The following is a 22,558-nucleotide window of genomic DNA, read 5'->3' as shown; positions in this document are numbered from 1 at the left end:
TATTGTAAATTAGGGCTCTGTTTATTGCATTTACAATCTGATAATTGCTTGGCTCTTAATAGCCTTCAGTCTATCAGATTAGTATCAATTAATAAAGGTGAAATTAAAAAACATTTGCTTTGATCCTATTTAATTGCGGGTATCAGTTTTCTTCAGCTACAGGATTGGCTCTCAGTATCTTTTTCAAATTTATTTTTGTTCAAAATACTATTTAACCCGTTAATTTAATTCATGACTGTGTTAACAATTTGTTGAAATCAGATCTGGACGTGTCAATTATGGTTTGGATTTGTCATTTATAATGATAGATATTTAGAGCTGAAAATCGGATATCTGGCCCATTATCAAGCAATGTTTCCTTGTAAATCAAAAATGCTCACAATCACTCAGAATCAGGTTTTATATGTGATTTAATTAATTTGAAGAGTGAGACACTTTAAATCAAAGGTTTGAGCAATCAACTGATAGGTGGAAAGACATACTATTGAAAGTATAAAAAAGATATGATATCGATTCAGGTAATCAATTGCCATTGATCCTCTCTCTTCAAATAAAGATTATCGCTTTCCAACTTGACCTATTCAATCATCTTCAGCTGATTCTAAAGTTAACTGTTTCTCTTGTTTATCTGTCTTTTAATTAACCATTGTTAGTCAAATTTATTTGTCTCGTTGTAACAGAGATGACTTTAGTTCGTTTTATTAAAAATTCTCGTAATAATGACACCTTAATAGCTGGTGATTTTATTTTTCGACGCAACAAATGCAGAGATGAAAAGGTTTACTGGAAATGTAGGAAAGCCAACTGTCCTGCAAAAATAACTACCCACAATGGTAAAGTGATGGGCCATTTCTTGAGACATAATCATGATGACACTAATCAAGAGGAGATTACTCGTTTAGAAGGGCTGTCACCACCAACAAATTATCAAGTAAGAATGATTTTTAGATCTAAAATGAAATCTATATATGATACTAATTCACTTTTCTTGTTCATTCTTTTTTTGCTCTTGTTTTCATATTAACCTATCAATGCAGCAAATAGCCCAAGATGATGAAGTTAGTCAACAAGTGTTAGTCAATCCTGCAGAACCTTTCGCCGAGTATTCTTTTAATAGCTCTGGAAGTAGTTACATGGAAACATCAGCTGAAGAACCCACGTTACAATGTGATCATAATCAACTAGAACCAAGTACGAGTAAAATCCAAACGAATTCACCATCTACCTCATCGTCTCTCCAATCAGCGGTTAAGGAAATCAGTGAATCACAGAAAAAAATTGAAGAATTAGTAAACAATCTTATAAGCTCGACCGAAAGTGATTCTCTTCAGACGGAAAATTTGAGATTAAAAGTTGAATTGGAACAAGTTGTTCGAGATTGGTCTACCGAGATGGAGGCAAAGGAGTTACGGTTACAAGAAGAAACAAGGAAAGCTGAGCAAGTTCAAAAATTTTTAGAAATGCAATTAAACGCTGAAAGAGAGGAAAAGCAAAAATTGGAGCTTGAGAACGAACAATTGAAACAATTAATTCAACAGTACGAGATTCAAAATAAAGAAGATGAGGAACAAACTTACACTTTAGAAGAAGTAACTGATCAACTATGTCACTCCGATGATGTTTAGTTAAACAATATTTATCTGAATCTGTCCCGGTTTTTTTATACCAAGATGTATCAACAATTCTTGAATTCAACCATTCAACCATCTTAAATAGTCTTTTTCTTTATCTCATCTCCAGAACAAATACAATTCTGTATTCTCAGCGGAAACCAAAGACAATTTACATATACTCATCATTTCAAGAATCTCATGACCATCACCTTGTTATACTTTCTGTTCTTGCTCTTCAGACTTACGATTTTTTGTCGTTGAATTATTCCATGGAAACAACCACACTTTTTTTCTACTCAGTGATAGTGCAATTCGAATTATAATCAAATTGATAGTATTATATTGACTGAATCAAATAGGAACAACTTGGTGTAATTAATAGAACACAAATGCTTGACTTGTTTTTTTTTAATTTTATATTTCTTTTATTGTCAACAAATTATGGAAGATGAAGATGGAGGAATCAAAAATGCCATTAGATGCTTATTAAGATGTCATGAATGATAATAGAAGGATAATGAAATAAAATATCTACTTTTGTTCGAATCACAGTTTATCTGTATCTAATTCCCATCTCATGCACGCGCATTTAAAATTGAATAATTACTCTATTCTGCTGAGAAAAATTCAAATTAACTAGGTGATCCTACATATTCCAAGCTTAAACCAACAGTTAAAACAAACAGTTTATATTAGAGACACTTAATCACTTTATCAGACATGAAATTGTTTCATTAGCCGTATAGAACTTTAACCAACAGCTTATGTTTGCTGTTTTATCAGCGACCGAATTAATTATTCCACGAGACGAAGTCTCAAATAAAAGGTTGCTAACTCTTTCGATTGAATTGACTTTGATACTTTCCCTAAATTCTAGTGAAACTTGCATTTAATTAAACATTGACTCACTAACGCAGATAATTTGTTCAAGCCTAGACAACAGGACTGAAACAGATAAATTTAACAAAATATTTATTAAATTGAATATATTCGATACTTTTTTACGAATAGAATAGAAAATTAGATTTAAATACATTAAATTGATGCGTGGTGAATTATGGAGGGATTTCATGATAGCTTTGAGTTTGGTGAGTTCCATTAAAAACATAAGATATCTATAAATACATATTTATATGAATTAATGGTATTTACAAAATTGTTATTTACAATTATGTGATGGTATGTGATGATATGTGAGTGACTAAATATTTTTCTTTCGTGATTTGTTTGTGCGCTTTTCGCTTGCGAGATTTGAGGTAAGTTTAGTTAGCACTAAGTAGTGAAATTGACTTGTATAATGAAATTTGTGCGCTGGACTATAGATGAGAAAAATCAATTTGATGAGCAATAAGATCAATTTTGTAAAATATTGGCGTGCTGTCAAAGTGGTGGATCGTTTGGGTGACGAAGTCTAATCCTATTTTCCCCACAATCTGTCCAAGTTCCATAATATTCAACAGGTACCATGTATGCATCACTGTTGTTCATTTGAAGAGAATCGTTATTGTCACTGGTTCTTTGTTCAAGTGGTGATGATATGGGTGTAGAATTGAAAAAGTTATGACGATGCTGGTATTTTGGGCTGTCTGGATTGGTACGACCTGGTCGGATAATCCTATCAACATCAGGACAGTGAGGCCGAGGACCAGGTTCAGGAGTATATGTAAATGTAAGACTAGTTGAATAAATGACACCATCATTACGGACCAAAGAAATAGGTACTTGTGTTGGTTGTCGGACCCATTCCCAGCCTTCTCTTATTTCAGAGATTTGAGGTATAACACAGAGCAAACTTTCCTGGCATCTGAAAAACGTATGAATAGAAAAGCTTTAATATATTGTAAAATTGGATGAAACATTTTTAATTTTCATGTTTCCTTTTAGTTGATAAATTTGTTGGTTGAAGAGAGATGAGAAATAAATGTAACACATCCATCTGAATAATCAAATATTCAAGCAGTAAAGAAATACAATGTAAGAGAAAATACCTGTAGAAAGTTTCTGCCTCGACTTCACCAAACCAGACTTTTAGTGATTCATTGAAATTTTCACCATTCAATTCTAGCATGGCAACATCACCTCCACCATTCATATTTAAACTATGAACGATAGGGACCGGAGTAACTGCGTCCTTTATGAGATTCATTCCTTCATAGAATGTATATTCTGCTTTATCTGTACTTATGATTGTCCATGAGGCTCCATCCGTTAAAACTTCCTTATTTTGACCATTATTACATGCTGTTGCTTGGAATTGGATGATTTTATCTTGATTAAGGCATAAATACATCCTTTCGGTATCTTTCAAGTAGAAAGCGCATTTGTGCAATTGAGATACTGGATCATCAGCGTCCAATAAGGCTTCTTGTTTATCAACTTTTCGTATGATCTGTTGGAATAAAATTAAGAAACGAAAATTGTGAAATCATTTTCCCAAAATTTTTTTACTCTAAAATACACAATTACTTACCAATCTTGGAAGAGCTACACCAGTAATAGCGTCAACAAGTTTAACAGTTGAACCATAATGAATGAAACCGTCTTGGACGGTGAATTCCTCTGACTCAGCTTCGTTATCATCAACTAAATTGAGGAAATGTTAATTAATACAATATAATATTCATTAAAATATTACTCAACGGAAAAAAAACAAAATTATTCACAAACAAGTTTTGCACTGAGATTAATTTAAATACATGATGTATATGCATTATAATGTGAAGTCAATCGCTTTGAACGTTAATGTGAGCTACAGTAAATCACAATATGGAAATTTAAACATGAGATTAAACTTTTGTTAATTTTTGTAAGAATGGTGATATAGTCTTTTGAAAGGTAGCTGATCATTCATCTATTTTGACGGCTAGCAAAAATGCATGAAGTTTTCTGAATTTACATCTAAAAAGTTGAGTGTGAGTTTAAAATGAATTATTTAAAATCATAGCAATAGCAAGAAAATCTGTTAAAGTCGGTTAGGATTAAACTTACGCAAGTGTATTGTAAACGCTGACCATTGAGTTGAGCTGGCATGGAAATGCTTATTTTCCACATGTAAGTACTTTGTGCTTACAGTTTGAGATCTCAATCGGTTGAAGAGTGCAACTTTGGTTCCTGAGCCGATACACACTAGAATAAATAAATAAAAAAACAGAGCAGACGTGAGTTTCAGCCAGATGCATACACAGTATTTCAATAATGAATTTCAGATTAATAACTTACAGTCAGTATTTTTGAGGGATTGTTTCTTTTTAGATGGCTTGGAAATAACTTTGATTCTTTGAGAATAGAAGGTTCCAATATCATCACTATTAGAATAAAACATTTTGACTGATAGCATGAAATGTTTCCTTTTGTCAGAATCACTGATGAATAATGTTTTGGCCATACAAAAGTTCTGCGAAAAGAAGGGTAAAAATATTATTAGATAATTCCAAGCCAGAACGCAAATATATACAACCACAAGTTTGTTGTCAAGTTTACCTCTCCATTGAAATGCAACTGTTGCATTTCTTGCTCGGGACTTCCAATGCCAATAAATGCACAAACTTGAGCCCCTTCTTCTGAACATCCTTCTTTGATCATTCTTTCTTTTCTTTCCTTCCATCCTTCCCCAGTCAAATAAATACACGGTGGCGGACAAAAGAAACGCTTTTCTGATCCATATGATTTCTGGGCAACTTTGGCATGCAAGATGATCACTTTGATATCCTTTTCTACCTTTTCTGATTTTGATCGCTCAGCAAGTTCCTAAAATAAAAAAAGAAAAATGGTTAAAAGAACGACATTAAAATTTAAAAACTAAAAAATTTGATTTGAAACATCATTTAAACAACGGTTTTGAGAGAAAAGTTAACAATAAATGGATAAATCATAACATATTTGTAATTTCCAAGTTTGGACTACCACTTTCAACTACAATTTGTGGTTTTAAATGATGGTTCACATGAGCTCATAGTTTACTTTGATAAATTAACTAGAATTAAAATTTAAACTATAGCGACATTGTTTAAATACAAAATTTTTCAGTCAACTTACCGCTTTTTCAAAAAGATATTTTCTCATAGCTTCACGGGTCAAAACATGCTCCGATCCACTGGCTTGGAAGGAATTATTTTCCTCATTGGGTATCGCGTACATTTCAAAAAAATACAAGATATTAAATAAAAATCTCGAATGTCAAGATCAATAATCAAATTTTTCATGAAGAAATAAAAACAAACAAAATGTTATTTCTTGAAAATGTTAACAAAAACAAAAAAAAACAGAAACTTGTGGCTTTTGTAGCTCCATCTGTTGAGCAATTTTTTAAATAAAATAAACTTGTTGAAGTTAAGTTTATCTTCTTCTCTCTCGAGTGAGAATTACTCTCTTCATGTCTCTCCTCCCCTGTCTTTCGTATAATCTTTCGCATTATCTGTCTATCTACTCTTGAGAGAGTGAGAGATGAAATTTTAGTGTGTTTCAATTCATTTTGTTCAAGTCTTTTTTCTCAACTTTTCTCATTTATGTTGAGTATGAAATTTTACTACCAACCGAAGTTGAAGAGAAACTAATTTTATTTCTTTCGTTTCGTTTCTCGCTGTGATTATCTCTCCAACGTATTTACTCTCCTTTCTCTCTCCCTCACCAAACGATATCATTCATCATCATCGCCTCACTCTCGTTCTCTCTGTGTTCTTTTCATATCGTTGATTCTCCTTCTTTTTATCCTATCATTTTCACTTTCTCTTTTTCCAATCATTCTCAACTCTTTCACTCAACTTTTTACAATATCATCTCCCATCCAGACGTTTAGTCTAACTAGTTCTCTCATCATCATCATCTCTCCCCTCTTTAATCTCTTAGTGCTACAGTTTTACTATTTGATTTTAACCCTATCCTGTCATTGTTGTCGTTACTTCTCTCTCTCTCTCTCTCTCTTTATCTTTCTCCCTTTTTCTCGTTCTCTATCAACATTGTATACATTCAAACAAACACACAAAAACACACTCTCTCACTCTCTATATCTCAACTAATATGATCTCATTGAGTGTCTGATGTATAAAATTAACTTCTCAATTGATTCTCTTTTGGGACTTGATGCTGTTTCAAAGGAAAATGAAAAAAACCGTTGCCGTTTGGAGGACAAAAGAGGAGAAAGACTCTCTTCAGGAGAAGGAAGAAGAAGCCCAGACATTACTGGTGATACTGGTGACGACATTTCTGCTAATAACGGCAGTGGTTATGAAGATGGAGAAGGAAGTGTTAACATTAGCAACAACAACAACAACAATAACACAAGTGAAGAAGGTCGAGATGGAGGTGGTGTCTTTATGGTCACTACCGATAGTGTTATCCATATATCTGAAGATTTGAAAAGTTGTTCCATTGTTGGTAGACCTTTATCATCTCCACTTGGAAACCTTGACTCTTACAGGAGTCCAATGTCGAGCCATCATCCTCTAACCTCACCAGCAGCATCAATAGTCAAATCAGAGGAATCCCAAATGTCCGTTGTTTCCAATGAATCTCAAAGTGCTGGTGACACATCAAGTTCCATTGCCTTAGTGTCAACAGATTCTCTTGTTGTTATTGGGTCCAACGCAATTGGTGGTAATAGTAGTGGTCTTGGTGGTGGTGGAGGTGATGATGGTCTTGGCAGTAGTAGTGTTTCCAGGGGCTCACCTATTGGAGGTAAAGGCTTAACAAAAGAAAAGACAAAGAGGAAGGAAAAGGAAGGACCTTACTGCGCCAAGTGCAAAGTTCATTTTGAATATTTTGAAGTGAAAAACCATAAGGATAAATGTGCAAGACGTTACTGTCAATGTCGTATTTGTAAGCTTATCGATAAGGGTAAAAATTTACGAGGAAAAAAGAAGAAAGCAAATCCATCGGAAGCCAATTCATCGAGCCAACAACAGCTCTCCGAAGGTATGTTAACAACCTTTTCTCAAATTTGTATCTTTTTTTCTTCTCATCGCGTTCATGTTATTATTTATTCTCTTCTTTCTCTCTCTCTCTCTTCTCACCAACAATTAAACTTAACTATCATTCATTAACCTGTTGTTAGCTTCTCTCTCTCTTCTTTCTGTCTCTCTTTACTCTCTATCTCTTCCATCAACCTTACCTGCTGAATCTTTCAACAGTTTTACTTTCTGCTTTCTTGCCTTCCTGCTGTCTTTAACCAACTACCCTTTTCTTCCTCCTCTCCTGAATCTGGTGTAATTATAATTATTCAATGTTTGATCATCATTTTAATCAACCTTGATAATCAAAAAAACCTAAATATGTTTAAACTGTTTCAAAAAAAGAGATGAGTTTGTAAAAGCTAAAAGTTACTTTTCAATCAATCAAATGACGCAACCCTTTTTATCTCACTATTGAGCTTATTTCATTTAACGTTAGATGGCAACCATGAAAATTCAAACGCTTTTCAACTCTTTTTTAGTCCAACATTAAAACAAGCTAGCTGATTATTCATCTATTACATTGCCTCTCAACTGAATGAAATTGCCTGAATTATCATCTAAAAAATTTAGTGTGAGTTTAAAATGAATAAACTCATAGCAATAGCAAGAAAATCTGTTAAAGTTGGTTAAGATTTAAACTAACGCTGACCATTGAGTTGAGCTGGAAATGCTTATTTTCCACATGTAAGTACTTTGTGCTTACAGTTTGAGATCTCAATCGGTTGAAGAGTGCAACTTTGGTTCCTGAGCCGATACATACTGGAATAAATAAATAAAAAACAGAGCAGACGTGAGTTTCAGCCAGATGCATACACAGTATTTCAATAATGAATTTCAGATTAATAACTTACAGTCAGTATTTTTGAGGGATTGTTTCTTTTTAGATGGCTTGGAAATTACTTTGATTCTTTGAGAATAGAAGGTTCCAATATCATCACTATTAGAATAAAACATTTTGACTGATAGCATGAAATGTTTCCTTTTGTCAGAATCACTGATGAATAATGTTTTGGCCATACAAAAGCTCTGCAACAAGAAGGGTTAAAAATATTATTAGATGATTCCAAGCCAAAACGTAAATATACAACCTCAAGTTTGCAAAATTTCCGATCATAAATTCATCAAAACTTATCAGTTGACAAATTTGTTGAGACTAGAATGTGGAGAACTTCAAAAGACAAATTTTCATGTAAGATGAAGTTCCATTGAAATGCAACTGTTGCTTATGAACTCACTTTTAGTTATTTTTTCATTAGCAAATCTTGCAATTAATGTTTAACATGCAGTTACAAACTTTCAAATGTTGGTGAAAAAAGAGATTATTTAATTCAATTCGATAAGCTTTAGTAATTTGATTATTTGCTAGCTAATTGACTCAATCATTGAAAGAGTTGAAATAAAGTGTCGTCTTTATGGTCACCATGAAGATGTAAACTGATGAAAAGTGTTATTATTTCACGGCTGTATCAATATTGATGTAAACTGTCTCGTGTAACATTCAGAAATAAACTCTTACCTGAGAGCAAAGATTCAAATGGTTTCTCACTGTTTACATGATTTTTGTTTACATTTCATGTCACTTTTTTTTACCAAACAAGATTAATCATCCAATAATAATCCTAGTAATTTAGTTTTTTTTTGTTTCCGGTCTGATGAAACTGATAACTTACAATATATTCAATTGAATCGTTAAGCTTGAGTATTAAAGTTCATATTTTTTGCCAATTTCCAGCTAACTTATAAAGAAAGCAGTTGCATGGTAAAATGATGCATTAACTCACTTGATAGTATAAATTCAAGGTTAATTAAATCAGCTAATATTCAACTACATTGAAATACCACGAGTGCCAATCAATAAAGTTGCATTTAAAGTGTTCAGTTGAATCACTGAAAATGAACAGATAATTAGAGTTAGCTAATTAGAAGGTGTGAATCAATTGATGAAAGAAATGATGAAAAATTGTGATTATTTCCTTAAGATGGTCAACTATCGCCACCTAATATCATGATCTTTTCATTTGAATTGGAGGTTGATTGAGTTTACCTTTTTATCATTTCTATTGACACTTTTTTCTTCTCCTTCCATTAACATTGAATTTAAATTGTCTGGAAACTGAATATAAATCTGATAAATACATCAGTATATTAGTTACTTTGGACGTCTTTTTTTCACCATTTCTGTGTCTTAAACAAACTTCACATTTCATGTAATTTCAACCCTTTTATGCATCTCTAACCATTTTCATTTAGAGTTGAACTGAATCAAGCAAAAAGGTTAACAAGAAAGTCTCTGATTAATTAAAGTCTAAGACATTAAACATTCAAATAAAGTGACAAGTTGAATGTTGAACTGATTTGTGTGTTTGTACATTTGTGTATATTTCAACCTCAAATTAGTTCCCAATCATTTAACAATTTAGCAGAATCAGATTAAACATAAATCGCCGTTTTTTCTTGTCCTTTTCACATTATCTTGTTATACTGTTTTATATTGAAGTTAACATTGACTTAATGATCGCTAAACAATTGTTGGTGCACTTGAATTGGTCACCAATCAACAGTTGTGGGTTAATTGACTCTCGTATCAAGATAAAGATAGAGACAAAGATGAACTTGAAAAATGATATTCTCATGAAACTGTTTTCATGTGAAGCGTCAAATGCTGTTGAAAAGTGCATACAAAAATGAGATGTTAAATATTTTGTTGCAAATTTACATTGCCTGTTGATAACAATTGTCATGTTTCACTTGAATAAAGTTACTGTTAAGTTGATAACTGTTTAAACATACAGTTGTATAACCAGTTGAATGTCAGTAATTCAACTTGTAATTGATAGGAAAAGAAGAAGAAGAAGAAGAACTGAAATTGTAATGAAAAAGATGATCAACAACTAATTAACCAATTGATTTGACCTGTCAAATTGTTAGGTTAAATGTTGTAGCGAGCAAGCAAAAAAAAGAGAGACTCAAATAGCTTTAGGTGTTTAACCACTAAACTTTGATCCACTTTACCTGGTTAATATGCATTTGTGTAAATGTTACCAACCAAGCAACACTAAAAGGTAGAGACAAATTTAATTTCATTGTTAATAATACGGAAATAAAAGGCAAGGTAATTCACCGAGACATTGATGATTGTTTCTATGATACTTGAGTGTGTGTGTGTGTGATTATGAAAAATGATGTCAAAATGAAATTGAAGGTAAAGAGTTGTGCTGTCTGACTTAAACACGAGGTTAAGAGATGCTGATTCACGTGGTAACAATGAATGCGTATATAAATAGGAATCAGAACAAAATTATATCAGAGTAATTATAATATATTGAAAAGTTGCTTCAGGCAGTTGAGTATCATTTGGATTAGTAAAGCAGAATGAGAAAAAAAAGAGGTTTGATAATGTGATAAGTGAAAGATTGTTATTAGATCGACAAGTTGACAATCAATAAATGGAGTCTTTTTCATTTGTTCAATTCAATTGTGAGATTGAAACTTTGCCAATCCAACCAGGTAAGTTAATTAGACGTTCAGGTTTGTTGAAAGTAAAACAAGAAAAGTTAATCACAATGACAATGATTAAGTTGACAGATTTTTCTGTAAAGCATGATATAATGGTGTTACAAGTTCTGACTAAATTCATTATTTTTCACCAAATCATTTTGTTTTAAAACATTTAAGCTTGAGTTTTAATAATAGATTAATGGGAAGAGAAGTTTCAAATTTGAAAGTTTTTACATGATGAAAGGCAAGAACTGCGAAAACTCGAAAAGATTATTCATGAAGATCACAATGAATGCTTATCCAGCCTGAGGAATTACAGTGAAAGTAAAATGAATTGAATTTGTGGCCTTAATCTGGTTTACTTTGGTTAAGTTTTTCCCTTTGGAATCAGCTTTAACCGGTTCAACTTAAACTCAGTCTGGAAACTCTTTCCAATAACCATTCAGAATAATCATGAATGTTTGAGTATTCAGATGAAAGGGTAAAACTGTTGTCTCTCTTCTCTCTCTCTCATTATCATCCTTTTGTTATTTTGTTGGTCAATATCATCATTATCATCATTCGATTCCCTTCAGAGAAAAAGGTAAAACTAAAAAGATTTCAACTTTCCAACTCTGTGTAACTTCTTGATGATCATCCTGAGTATTCAACTTTTTTTTCTGTTCACTCTCTTTACCAAGGAAATGGCGAAAGTTTGCAGACAGCAGAAAAAAATGCCTCAAGGTTTGAATGAAGGTAAAAAAACGAGTAAATCAAATCAGGAATAAAAATAAGTGCAAAAATTTGGCCAAACAATTGAATATTTCCTTTATTTATATTGAAACATAATCAACATTTTATTTAACTATCTCTTCATTGTTATCTATTAGGCTTCATTATCTTATTGACTTTACAATTTTGCCCATTTTTCATTTGCTTTATAAAAATCACAAAAATGCCTTTTCAAATTATGCGCCTTTTTTGGTTCAACTCTTGTTTGAACTAATAACTTAGATTTTGCTTTTTCAAGTTTAACTTGTTAATGAGATTTTATTGAGTTAGCAACAACATATAAACAAAGGCTGAACATGAAGATGAACATGAAGATGAACATGAAGATGAACATGATGAAGAGAGGGAAAAAAGTAGGTCTCCAAATTGAGTCTTAAAGAGTTGGAGAAAGCAATGAAAAATGTTGAAGTGTAATATATTAATATGAAAAGATTGTATATAAAAAAGAAGCGGAATCAGTTACAAGGAAGAAGATGAAGTTTAAATAAGGAAAGGAAGAGACGAAAAATGAAAGTAGGAAGATGAGCAAGAAAATGACTAGACAGGGTGTTAGACAGGAAAAGAGAGAGAAGGAAAGAGAAGTGAGAAAGAGGTGGAGAGATGATAAAAAGAAGAGTAAATGTTTGAATTAAGTGGAGGCCTCAAAGGGCCTCTTAACCAGCTACCATCTCATCCTCATCATTATACAATCATCGAAACGTTTCTCCTTGGGAAACTGATTGACACGGATGATAATGATGAAGATAATTGAGATGATATTGAAGACGAGGAAAATGAGCAAAATGATTGCGATCATGATAATCAGAAACTTTCAATTCGATCAGGAAGAAGATGAAACGACAGTCTAATGATGAAGACTATTTGGTCAAAAAAAAGGTTTCAATGAACAATTTCAATCTAGAAATTGATCAATTTTTCAAGTTCAATTTTCCATTTTTATCTGATTGTTGGTTCAATTTGCCTGTGGATTTGCTGCATCATCTATCTGTTTCAATATTGTTACCAATTGAATCAATTATTCAACGATTAAATCCCTTGATTTATGATCTTTTCATTTTGAGTTACAGTTGGGTTCGAGTTTTGGGTTTCAAATGCATTTTCATTCAACTCAATTAATTATCAACATTTTTCAATGTTAATTGTCAACTTTGCTAATTTTGATAATACAAATTGATTTTGTTCATCTTTACAGTTAACTCTTTCATCTTTTGTATTATCAATTGAATCTTTATGAAAAGCAAGAAAACTTGAATTGCTTCCATGAAAATGCAATTGAAATTATGTTAATTTTGATTTGCAAATGAAAATTGGTTGAAAAAATAATATTCACTGAATGTTATCATTATTAGTTATCATTTATTGAATTGAGGTAATTTTCAATCTTTCATCAATAAATACACTTAACCTTCAACTGAATTGATTTCAAAATCCTTTTCATGGTACTTATCCAAAGAATCTGCAGATTTGATCAAAAAAAAATAATATGAATAAAAAGAAGAGAGAAAGATTTGAAAAATTGTTAAATCTCTCCAAACCTGTCAACCCTTTTTACCAAGAAAACTGGTTAACTTGAGTTTTACTGGTTTAAACACATATCATGATTATCTTGATTTACTATTGAATCAAGTATTTTATTGTACTTTTACCTGGTAAAATAGCGCGTCATAATTATCTGAACCTATTATTAAAACGGTAAAATGTGTTTACCTTGACAATGGCGATAAATGAAACAGATAATCTTATTCAATTGATTTGCATATTAACTCATCTTGTCACTATGAACCAGCTTTAATTTGTTTCACTCAATTGTCTAATTGGTGGTTCAATAAATCAACCATTTTTTTACCTAAATTTGATAACCTGTTGGATTGTTATACCGATAATTGATAGACTCATGAATCAAGGTGTTGTTGCTAAGGATATAAATCAAATGTTTAAACACTATTCAACTTGCAGTCATTTTTGCATTCATTTTTCAAATGGTCAAATGTTCAACTTAGTCTGTTAGTGATTAATTGACAATCTAATTGAATCATCAATTTGCATAAAACTGGTTCATTTTGTAAAATGTAATTATTACAATCAACTTTAATCGCTATTGTCATACAGTTACATTTTGTTTTATATCAACTGGTTCATCTCACAACTGAATAACCTCCATGAATATTAAACTTGACTCGTTTCTAGACTTGAGCTGGTTAAATCAGCAATTTACTTGATTATTGACATTTTGATCACTATTTAACTTATTACCTTTAATATTCATTTTTTTGCAAATTTTTCGCAACTTTTTTCCAGTTTTGGCTGTCAAGTTAATTTTACAGTGAATCGTTTCAATTGCAATTTGATTATCATTATGAACATATCAATCAATTTACCTGATTATAATCAAATTAATCATTGATTAGTGAGTCTTGAATGAGTAGTCTGCAATGAATTTTTGCCATTTTTCATTATAAGCTGTCTGATTAATAATAATTGTTGCAAAATATCATTCATTATTTTCCCAAAATCTCAATTAAAATCAAGTTGTTGGTTGTAATGACAATTTTAAACACGATTTGCTCAAAAACTAAACTCGCTTCAATTGTATAATTTTGTTTTATTGTCTTATTTCATCCTTTTTGCATTAAAAAGCCCAATAACCGGAATTCAAGAGTTCATTTTGAATATCATGAATTCAATTGAAATTCAGCAATCTTTAAAATGTACTAAATTAGATTATTCATTTCAATGTTGATCCATTTCAGCATTGCCAAAGAAAAGCTTTTATTCCGTTTCTGTTTTTACCCACAAAATTGAACCTGAATCACAGGACTAACATGATTAGCACCTTGAAGTCAACGTTACTAGCTGATTAAAATTAGCAACTTTCCTCAACTAATTACTTCATTGAAGGTAGATGATGATTATGATCTGATTAAGACATTTTAAATTTTTACCCAAATTGCTTGTTAATTTGTTGTCTCACACAATGTAATTTGCAAGTCTTTTTGTGAAAAAACACCTTTTTTTACTTCTTTTTACTTCTTTTTACTTCTATGTAATTCAACAAAAAAAGTGTTAACAAAATTGTAGCCATTTATTGTGAATTAAGTTATTACAAGTTATTCTTATTTCGCTGTCAAATGAGTGAATTGCTTCAACATTAACTGAAATATTATTATTATCATTATATATTTCTTATTATCACCATTATTAACATTATTATAATGATTATTATCGTGATTATCATTATTATTATTACAACTTTTTCTTATTATCACATCCAACTTTGTAAAATATTTTTCAAGCGAAACCAAATACCATTGAGAATGGGCCTGAAACTCCCACTAAACTTACTTTTTGTTCAACTTTGTTCAACTCTTTCATTCACCATTATTAACGGAAATATATTTTCACAGACGAATTCGTATGTCACTAGACCGAGTCCAAAACCCTTTCATCTTTCATCTTCTCTTCATCTTCTCCTGATCTTGATCCAGAGTCCATCTTTGTAACTTGCTTCACTTGCCTGCATCATTGATGCTTGATTAACTTTAAATATGAGAGGCCTGAAAGGTCACTTAATTGCCTATCAAAACTCTTGTCCGTTTGCAATAACAATTTAACCTTTCAATTTAACCCTCAATAGCTTTTCGTATGTTTTTTTATATTGAAAATCCTTTCATATAACATTGAGATGAAATTGTTCAGAAACAAAATTGTTAACCCAAAATTTTGACGATAATTATGACAAGTGAAAAGGTCAACTCTATCTTTAACATTATATTAATGCGGACATTTTCAATCAATTTAATCAATTCAACAATCTGGACAATGTCAAATTTCCAAAAGTTTACATGAAAATTGAATTATTCATCTCAATATCAACTTCAATTGATTCGCTTCACTTGATATATTGCTTATTTTGTTTATCAAAACCAAAGAAAAACTTTGATTCAATTTGACTGATGATAAACATTGATTATCTAATACTTCAGATTAAAATTCAAACTTCGAAAATCGCAATTCCTAAATTCATTCAAAAATTCATCAAAAAAACTTACAAGTTCTATCACTTTTCATGAACCAATTGATTAACCAATGAACCTCAGAACGAAAAGCTTTACATTTATTGTTGGTCAAAGAGATGCAGCTTTGAATAGCAAACTGATTCATGAAAAAGTGCTAAGAACTTATTGATTTCTCAGATAATTCTGAAAGATTGAGAAATTGATTTAATTAGTTTTTAATGAATTGAATGGAAGTGAATGAATCACTGATTGATCATTTAGTGAAAACAGACGTCGAGTCTGGGGTTTGTCTTTAGCTTTTGTCGAGTCCAAATGAATTTCAAGATTTTATTTTTTCCAATGTTAACTTTAATTCATTAATTAATAGACAATTTTTCTTGCTTGATTAACTTCCTTTCCTTCATTATTTCGTGTGATTACATTGGGATGTTAATTAGCAGGGAAAAGTAAACAATTATCAACACCTTTTAACCTGAAATTTGTTAACTTTTCACAGTTTCTTACAACTCTTTGAACACCTTTTGTTTGCACAAATGTTTACCGTCTACTTCCTGTCTGTCATCTGTCTGCATATTTTTGCCTCTCTTATCACATTATATATGGTTTGATAGTCATTTGATATTATAGGCTTGGGATGGATTCCCTGTTGTTTAATATTGATTTTTATGAAAACTCACATTAAACTGCGCACTCTTTAAACAATATAAAAGCTAATAATTTTCACCCTTAAAATTGTTGAGCCAATCTAATAAAATAACTTATCATTCAACAGTTTACAATTTTATTAATGAATTAGGAAGCAGGAGAAGAAGGAAAAATATTGTTATTACTTGAAAAGCAAACATAAATATTATTTTGTTTTTTATCGTTTATCATCAAATTGTTGTAAAGTTATTCATGAAGTTGAATAAAAATGTGAAATATTTGTTCCAACATGAAATGTTGGCAAGTGAAAATTGTTGAACAATAATATGCATAAACAAGTTATTTGTTATCAATCTTGTAATAATATTTGTTAAACTCGGGAATTGAATAAAGGGTTAAAGATAAAATGTGATGATATTAACCACAAAACATTTGATTTTCAACTTTGTTCAGCAAGAAAAATATTCTGAATAAGAAGAAGATGAAAAAGGAGAAAAGTTAATATTGCAATAAACTGAATATAATATTTAAATTGTTGAACAGTTTTGTTAATTCTGTTCATGAAATTGCATAAAATTCCAATAGATTTTCACATTTTTATGTGTTCATTTAAAATAAGCTGTCAAAATGTTTCTCACTATTAACACTCAACAATTAAACTCTTTCCTCTTTTTACTGTTATTTTATCCTCACTTAATTGAGACCATTTTATCTCTTTTATCATGAAAATTTCGTCTTGAATAAAATAATGATAAAATTGATTAGCATTCTTGATGGCATAAAGACTTGAAAACTGTTCAACTAAACAATTCAAATTCAACTCTTGAAATTAATCACATTCAATTTGCTCCTTTTCCTAGCTAATTACCATTCTCACCTTAATCACACTTCTCTGACTTAATCATTATAAATTATTACGTCTGAAAATTATGGCAACGAAAAAAAGATGAACAAAAACTGAATTGATGAAAAAGGGTGAAAAGTTTCAAAACAATTTGAATACAAGGTTGATAAATGTTGAGCTTTAACAACCTTGTGTCCATTTGAATCAATCAAGTTAAACAAAGTCTTTAAATTATTGATTCATCTCGCCATGCAAGGTGTAAATAACCATTGAATTTAAAGTCTCATTAAATTGCCTTTAATCCAGTTTCTTCAGCATTTTTTTCTTCGTCTTTTTTTTCCTCTGAAAACTTGAATTTTATTGATCATCAAAAAGATCGTAAAGATTGAAAATTTGATCAATTTCATTCTGATAATCATCATGTGCAATATTGAAGCTCACTTCATCATTAACCTTTAACAGTTGCATTCATTGAATAATTTGCCTTTTTTTCATCAAATAAACTTGATTATTATATCATTATTACCAGAAATGAAATTGCCTGAAGCACATTCAGTTGTAATAGATTTCAAGATTTGTGAGTTTTTTTCTTGTTTCCCTTTCTTTGCAAGGTTAACTTCATACAATTATCATTATAAAGTTGATATTTAATTATGCACAATCACCTTAATCACACTTCCTTGATGAGCTCAATCTTCATCAGTTTAATCAAATATATCAATTGAAGAAGCAAAACTTTACAAGGTTAACAATTTTGTTAGCAACAAGAAACAAAAAAAACTCTCAATCCTTATCACATTTAAATAGTTTCAATGTGATTCCAGAAAATAGCCTTTTCCAATCATTTAGTAACCAAAGGGTTAGAATGAAAAAAAGAGCCTTTTTCCTTTTTGTTGTCTTTCTATCAACATTGAAACTCTGAAATGTTGTAAATCATGGCGAAAAAGCTAAACATGTTTTATCTTTGCCAAACATTTTCTGATAAACTTCAATTTGATTATCATCGTCAGTATTAATCATTGATATTGGATGCGATATTTTATCACATCTTTTTTTATATTGAAAAAGGACATTTGCAGTGGCATTAAAGAGTTGAAAAGTAGAAGGAAAATACATTATCTGAATTGGAATTTCGTCTGAATCTTTATAGTTTTTTTTCTCTTCTTTTTCATTATTCTTGCTCAGAATAAAGGTAAACCTGGACGAAAAGGAGGATTCCAACCTCCCTGTTGAGCATGCCAATAACGTTGAAACTATTCAATACGTTGATTCCAATTGAATCCTATAAACTCGGCTCATGTTAACTACGAATCAAGCATTTACCTTTATCATGATGTCGACTATTACAGGTTCAGAAAAATAGAGAAAAGACAAAAAAGATTTTCCAACATTGAATTAGTAAAATTTTGTCATTTACTAACAAAAATATTTAATCAACTTTAATCAATCAAAAAATGAACAAAATTTGACAGAGAAGTAAAATTTCTCATGAAATTTTACAGTTTTGCTGAATAAATTGAAAGGTAAATTGAAGGCAACTGTTGAATACAAAAATATTGTTAATTTGAATCACGTTTTGTGAATATTTTGCAAACCATTTGATTACAATTAAAAATAATGTTTGCATTTGGTTACAAAAAAAAGTGTTTCTCATTTTATCACTCAAACCAAATACAATTAACTGATTTGATTTATGAACCAATTTATTTACAATAAAATGGCTCAAATCAATATTAATCAATATTTGCTGTTGTTTAATTTAAGGGTTTAAATTGTTAAGAAAGAGGTTGCTGATTAATTGATCTTCTTGTTGAACCGTTTTTTAGTTTGTATTTCGTTGAGCCTCAAGCTATTTGAAACTCATAAATTTGCAACTTTTTTGCGTGTAAACGCGTTGAGTTTTGAGCTGCTTTTTTTGTGGACAAATTTTCACTTGCATGATTATCATGATGAGGAAACTGAACATGTTACACTTTACCGAGTTGTAAATTGATTTTGTATTCAAAGCGTCAAATCTGTGATCAGCTAATAATCAACATTAACCCGAGTTAATCTTAATCAGTGAAAATGCAACTTGATACTTGCCTGGTAATGTTAATGATTTGAGTAGCAGCAGAAAAAAAAGGTTAACCAAATGAAGTTAGATTTAACTCTTTTTTTGTGTATACTTGACTCTATTAAACTGTGATGTTTAATGTAAATTGATAATGATCATTTCAATTATCATTTCAAAGATATTGAAAAGTGTCTAAAAAATTGATATTAATCGCAAATCCAAAACTCTCTGATGATGTTTGGTTATCATTATGATTATGAACTTTGCCAGTTTGTTTAACTTGACTTTTTTTTCCTCTCTCTGCTCTCTTATTCTGGATTCATCGAGTTAAACCAAGTCAGACAATTAGTTAATCATTAAGACGGACGAACACCAAATTAGACTAAATTGTGAACCTTAAGGCCAAGCTTAAGGTAACTTTGAGTAAAAAGCAGGCAAAAAAAATATGAAGCAGAAAAAAAATGGAACTGAAAAAAAAGGTTCAACAAGTGAACAACAAGAAAGATGCTGATGATTATTATGATGATTATGATTATGATGATGGCGCGGTGATGGTAATAATGATGATTATGAAGGTTACCGAAGGTGTTATCCGGTTGTGACAACTGTAAGCCAAAAAGATAGATTATGTTTGCCATTTTGCGTATTCATTATTTGCTTGATTGTATTCCGCTTGCTTGATTGTGTTTGTAATCTTGGAAAGTACATAGACGAGTCTACACAAGAAAAAAAAACGTAAACACTTGTATTATTAGCCACAGTCTTTCAACCTCCTCCTCCTACTGTGACCTTCCCACCCCATTAAATCGTCCTCTTCTCACGTTTGAACCTCACCATCGTTACACCCTGAAGCCTCAAAATCATTAAGCTACCAAAGCGTTTAGTGCAGTCTGGACCGAGCCTCTCATCATCATCACCATCCACTAACTATTAATAACACATTCCGAGTTGTTCAATAGTTTGACTTACTTTTACTATTTTGTCTCATCTCTCAATCATCATTTCAATCATCATCTTAACCATTCATCCTCTTGATCGTCCGCTTTTTTTTGCTTGTTGCTGTTGCTCATCATCTTTCAATCTTTTTCATTTCAATCGCCACTTGAATCATCATTTCTTGTACTGGCGCTTTTAGCTTTTACCTGAATGCACTTTAACCCTTTTCTGTTGCATTCTTGATGATCTTACGATTCATTATCATCATGCACTATTATTATATCATCATTATGTTGAAGTGCCACTAGCTTTTCTGGTTGCTGTAAAATGTAAAGTTTCTTGTTGGCAGATGAAGTAAATTATTACTTTAATTATTTGTTTCACATAAGCTCCTTCAAATGAATTTTTCACATATTTTTCCATCTTTTTAACACTTTCTAGTTTTATATCATGATTGTTAACGTGACAATCTGCCTTCCCTTACTGAATTATTCTGAGCATTTCTTGTTCACACCAAAACTGGTGATTCAGACGCACTTACAATATTGCATTTTAAACCTGCAAATGAACCAAAAATTGGACTTTTTTTGTTACTTTTTCAATTTTCACTCTACACAATGAATCATTATCGTCATTAAAATGATCATTATTATCCCTGTCTGATCATGATCTTTCCAGTCGACATTCTTGTCTACTTGGGATTGACTTTCAAATCCTTCAATTGTTGACTGTTTTAAAAATAATTTGTGACTCTTTTGTTGATAATATTGTAACTATTGTTCAATTGGTGATTGGTGTTTCAATTGAGCAATAAATAAAGAAACAATTTATCAAAAAAAAGACTTTTTTTTGCTGGTTAAGCTTTTATGGTTGTGTGTCAACGTGGGTTTTCATGGTGAACAAGCAGAGTAACTTTGAAATTGATTCTCACTTTTTCCATTCTCCGCTTATCATCGGAAAACAATTTAACATTTAATTAAATTTTTCACTTAATGTCGTTATATTGTTTAAAAAAGCTGAACCAGGATCCAAAAAATGAATCTTGACAAATGAAACACCTTAAACATTTTGGCTTCAATATCAATCGCATTTTTGTTCAAGTCTTTGTTCAGCTTGTTCGTGTTTCCACCATTATTTGACAATGAACAAGATGATGAAGATAAATTGTTCAAGTGCCAAGTGTGCATTTCAGTTAACCTTTAGGTAATTAAATGGATTCAACTATCAATTTTGGGAAGTAAGGAAAGAGTCGCAACTTAATACTGTAAGGCTGAAAAAAAACATGATTGAGAAAATTTCTCATGAAATCTCATAATTATTATTCTTTAATCAATTACACAAATGAAAACTATTTTAACCTTAATTATTAATTCATTATTGACATAATTTGAGTCAGCCATCCATTTAAATTCATTTATCTTAATCATTTTCAATTTTTCATTTATTTTGTCCGATAATTTTAATCAAAAATCGCGCCTTTTGTTTTTCGTCTGATAATCATGTGATTAGCAACAAAGCAACATTGGCTTTTTTTGGTTGCTTTATGTTGAATTGTTTAATCATCTTATTGTTAATTTTTTTCTTATTTAACTGTTTGTAAATTGCTAGCAATGTCAACTATTGACAACATTGTTTCTTAATTGTTTCCTCAATTCATCTAAGTGTAAAGATTTGGACGAAATGTTATCTTTTAATTCATTATGGTTTCATGAGCAGACGTGGGGTCATTATTTGGATGGACTGTGATTTTAATCTGTTGAATTGCTCTGATGGTGACGATGACAGCAACAATTATTCACAATTTTGTTGATAAATGTTGACAAAGTTTCAATTGTTTGTGAAATGAGATCAGTTTTCACTCAAGATTGGTATAAAAAAAGCTTCTGTTGGACTGTTGAAATTGGTAAAGCTGTGGTTTCAAAAGTGATTTTGCCTCAAAGTGAAGACTCAACTGTTGCAACTGCTCAAGCTTGGTATCTTATATCAATATTAATGTCACAGTAAAATGAGTTAATCTAAAAGAATTGGATTCTCTGGTGGATAAAGGAAAAGTATAAAGCCTTGGTTGAAAGAAAAACCTTGAGTTATTTCAACTGATTATAACTTGCGGTAATAATTCCAGTAATAATAATTATAATTAAGTTACTATTACCACTAAAGTTACTGCTAATAATAATCAAATAAATATCTCAGACGATTTAATCAAAGGTGAAATTGAAGTCAAAAAAGCG

The 22,558-nt window shown here is 30.9% G+C and overlaps 3 protein-coding genes across 3 annotated transcripts in view; 2 read left to right on the top strand and 1 right to left on the bottom strand.

Moving 5' to 3' along the window:
- The first annotated feature begins 590 nt into the window (after window positions 1-590).
- On the top strand, window positions 591-2,159 carry LOC107364306 (uncharacterized). The gene is made up of 2 exons (XM_025161196.2): window positions 591-931; window positions 1,038-2,159. Exons 1-2 carry the CDS (start codon window positions 683-685, stop codon window positions 1,623-1,625), a joined length of 837 nt encoding a protein of 278 aa, XP_025016964.1. The 5' UTR covers window positions 591-682; the 3' UTR covers window positions 1,626-2,159.
- A 409-nt stretch (window positions 2,160-2,568) lies between these two features.
- LOC107364124 (recombining binding protein suppressor of hairless) lies at window positions 2,569-5,967 on the bottom strand. The gene is made up of 7 exons (XM_015931443.3): window positions 5,649-5,967; window positions 5,094-5,360; window positions 4,833-5,007; window positions 4,602-4,739; window positions 4,084-4,196; window positions 3,602-4,002; window positions 2,569-3,417 (listed from the first exon to the last, which is right to left on the bottom strand). The coding sequence occupies exons 1-7, from the start codon at window positions 5,748-5,750 to the stop codon at window positions 2,994-2,996; spliced, it is 1,620 nt and encodes a 539-aa protein (XP_015786929.1). The 5' UTR covers window positions 5,751-5,967; the 3' UTR covers window positions 2,569-2,993.
- A 176-nt stretch (window positions 5,968-6,143) lies between these two features.
- The window catches only part of LOC107364123 (uncharacterized), a 40,025-nt gene continuing 23,610 nt past the window's right edge, over window positions 6,144-22,558 (top strand). Inside the window, exon 1 of the mRNA XM_015931442.3 lies at window positions 6,144-7,523. Coding sequence (XP_015786928.3) covers window positions 6,650-7,523 — 874 coding nt within the window. The 5' untranslated portion in view covers window positions 6,144-6,649. The remainder of the gene's footprint in view (window positions 7,524-22,558) is intronic.

This window comes from Tetranychus urticae, chromosome 3, assembly GCF_039701765.1.
Source record: "Tetranychus urticae isolate SD_2017Ah chromosome 3, NJAU_TeUrti_SD_1.0, whole genome shotgun sequence".
In the NCBI taxonomy this organism is placed as follows: domain Eukaryota; kingdom Metazoa; phylum Arthropoda; class Arachnida; order Trombidiformes; family Tetranychidae; genus Tetranychus; species Tetranychus urticae.
The sequence above is the reverse complement of the archived record's forward strand: the minus strand, read 5'-3'. Positions and strand labels throughout refer to the sequence as shown.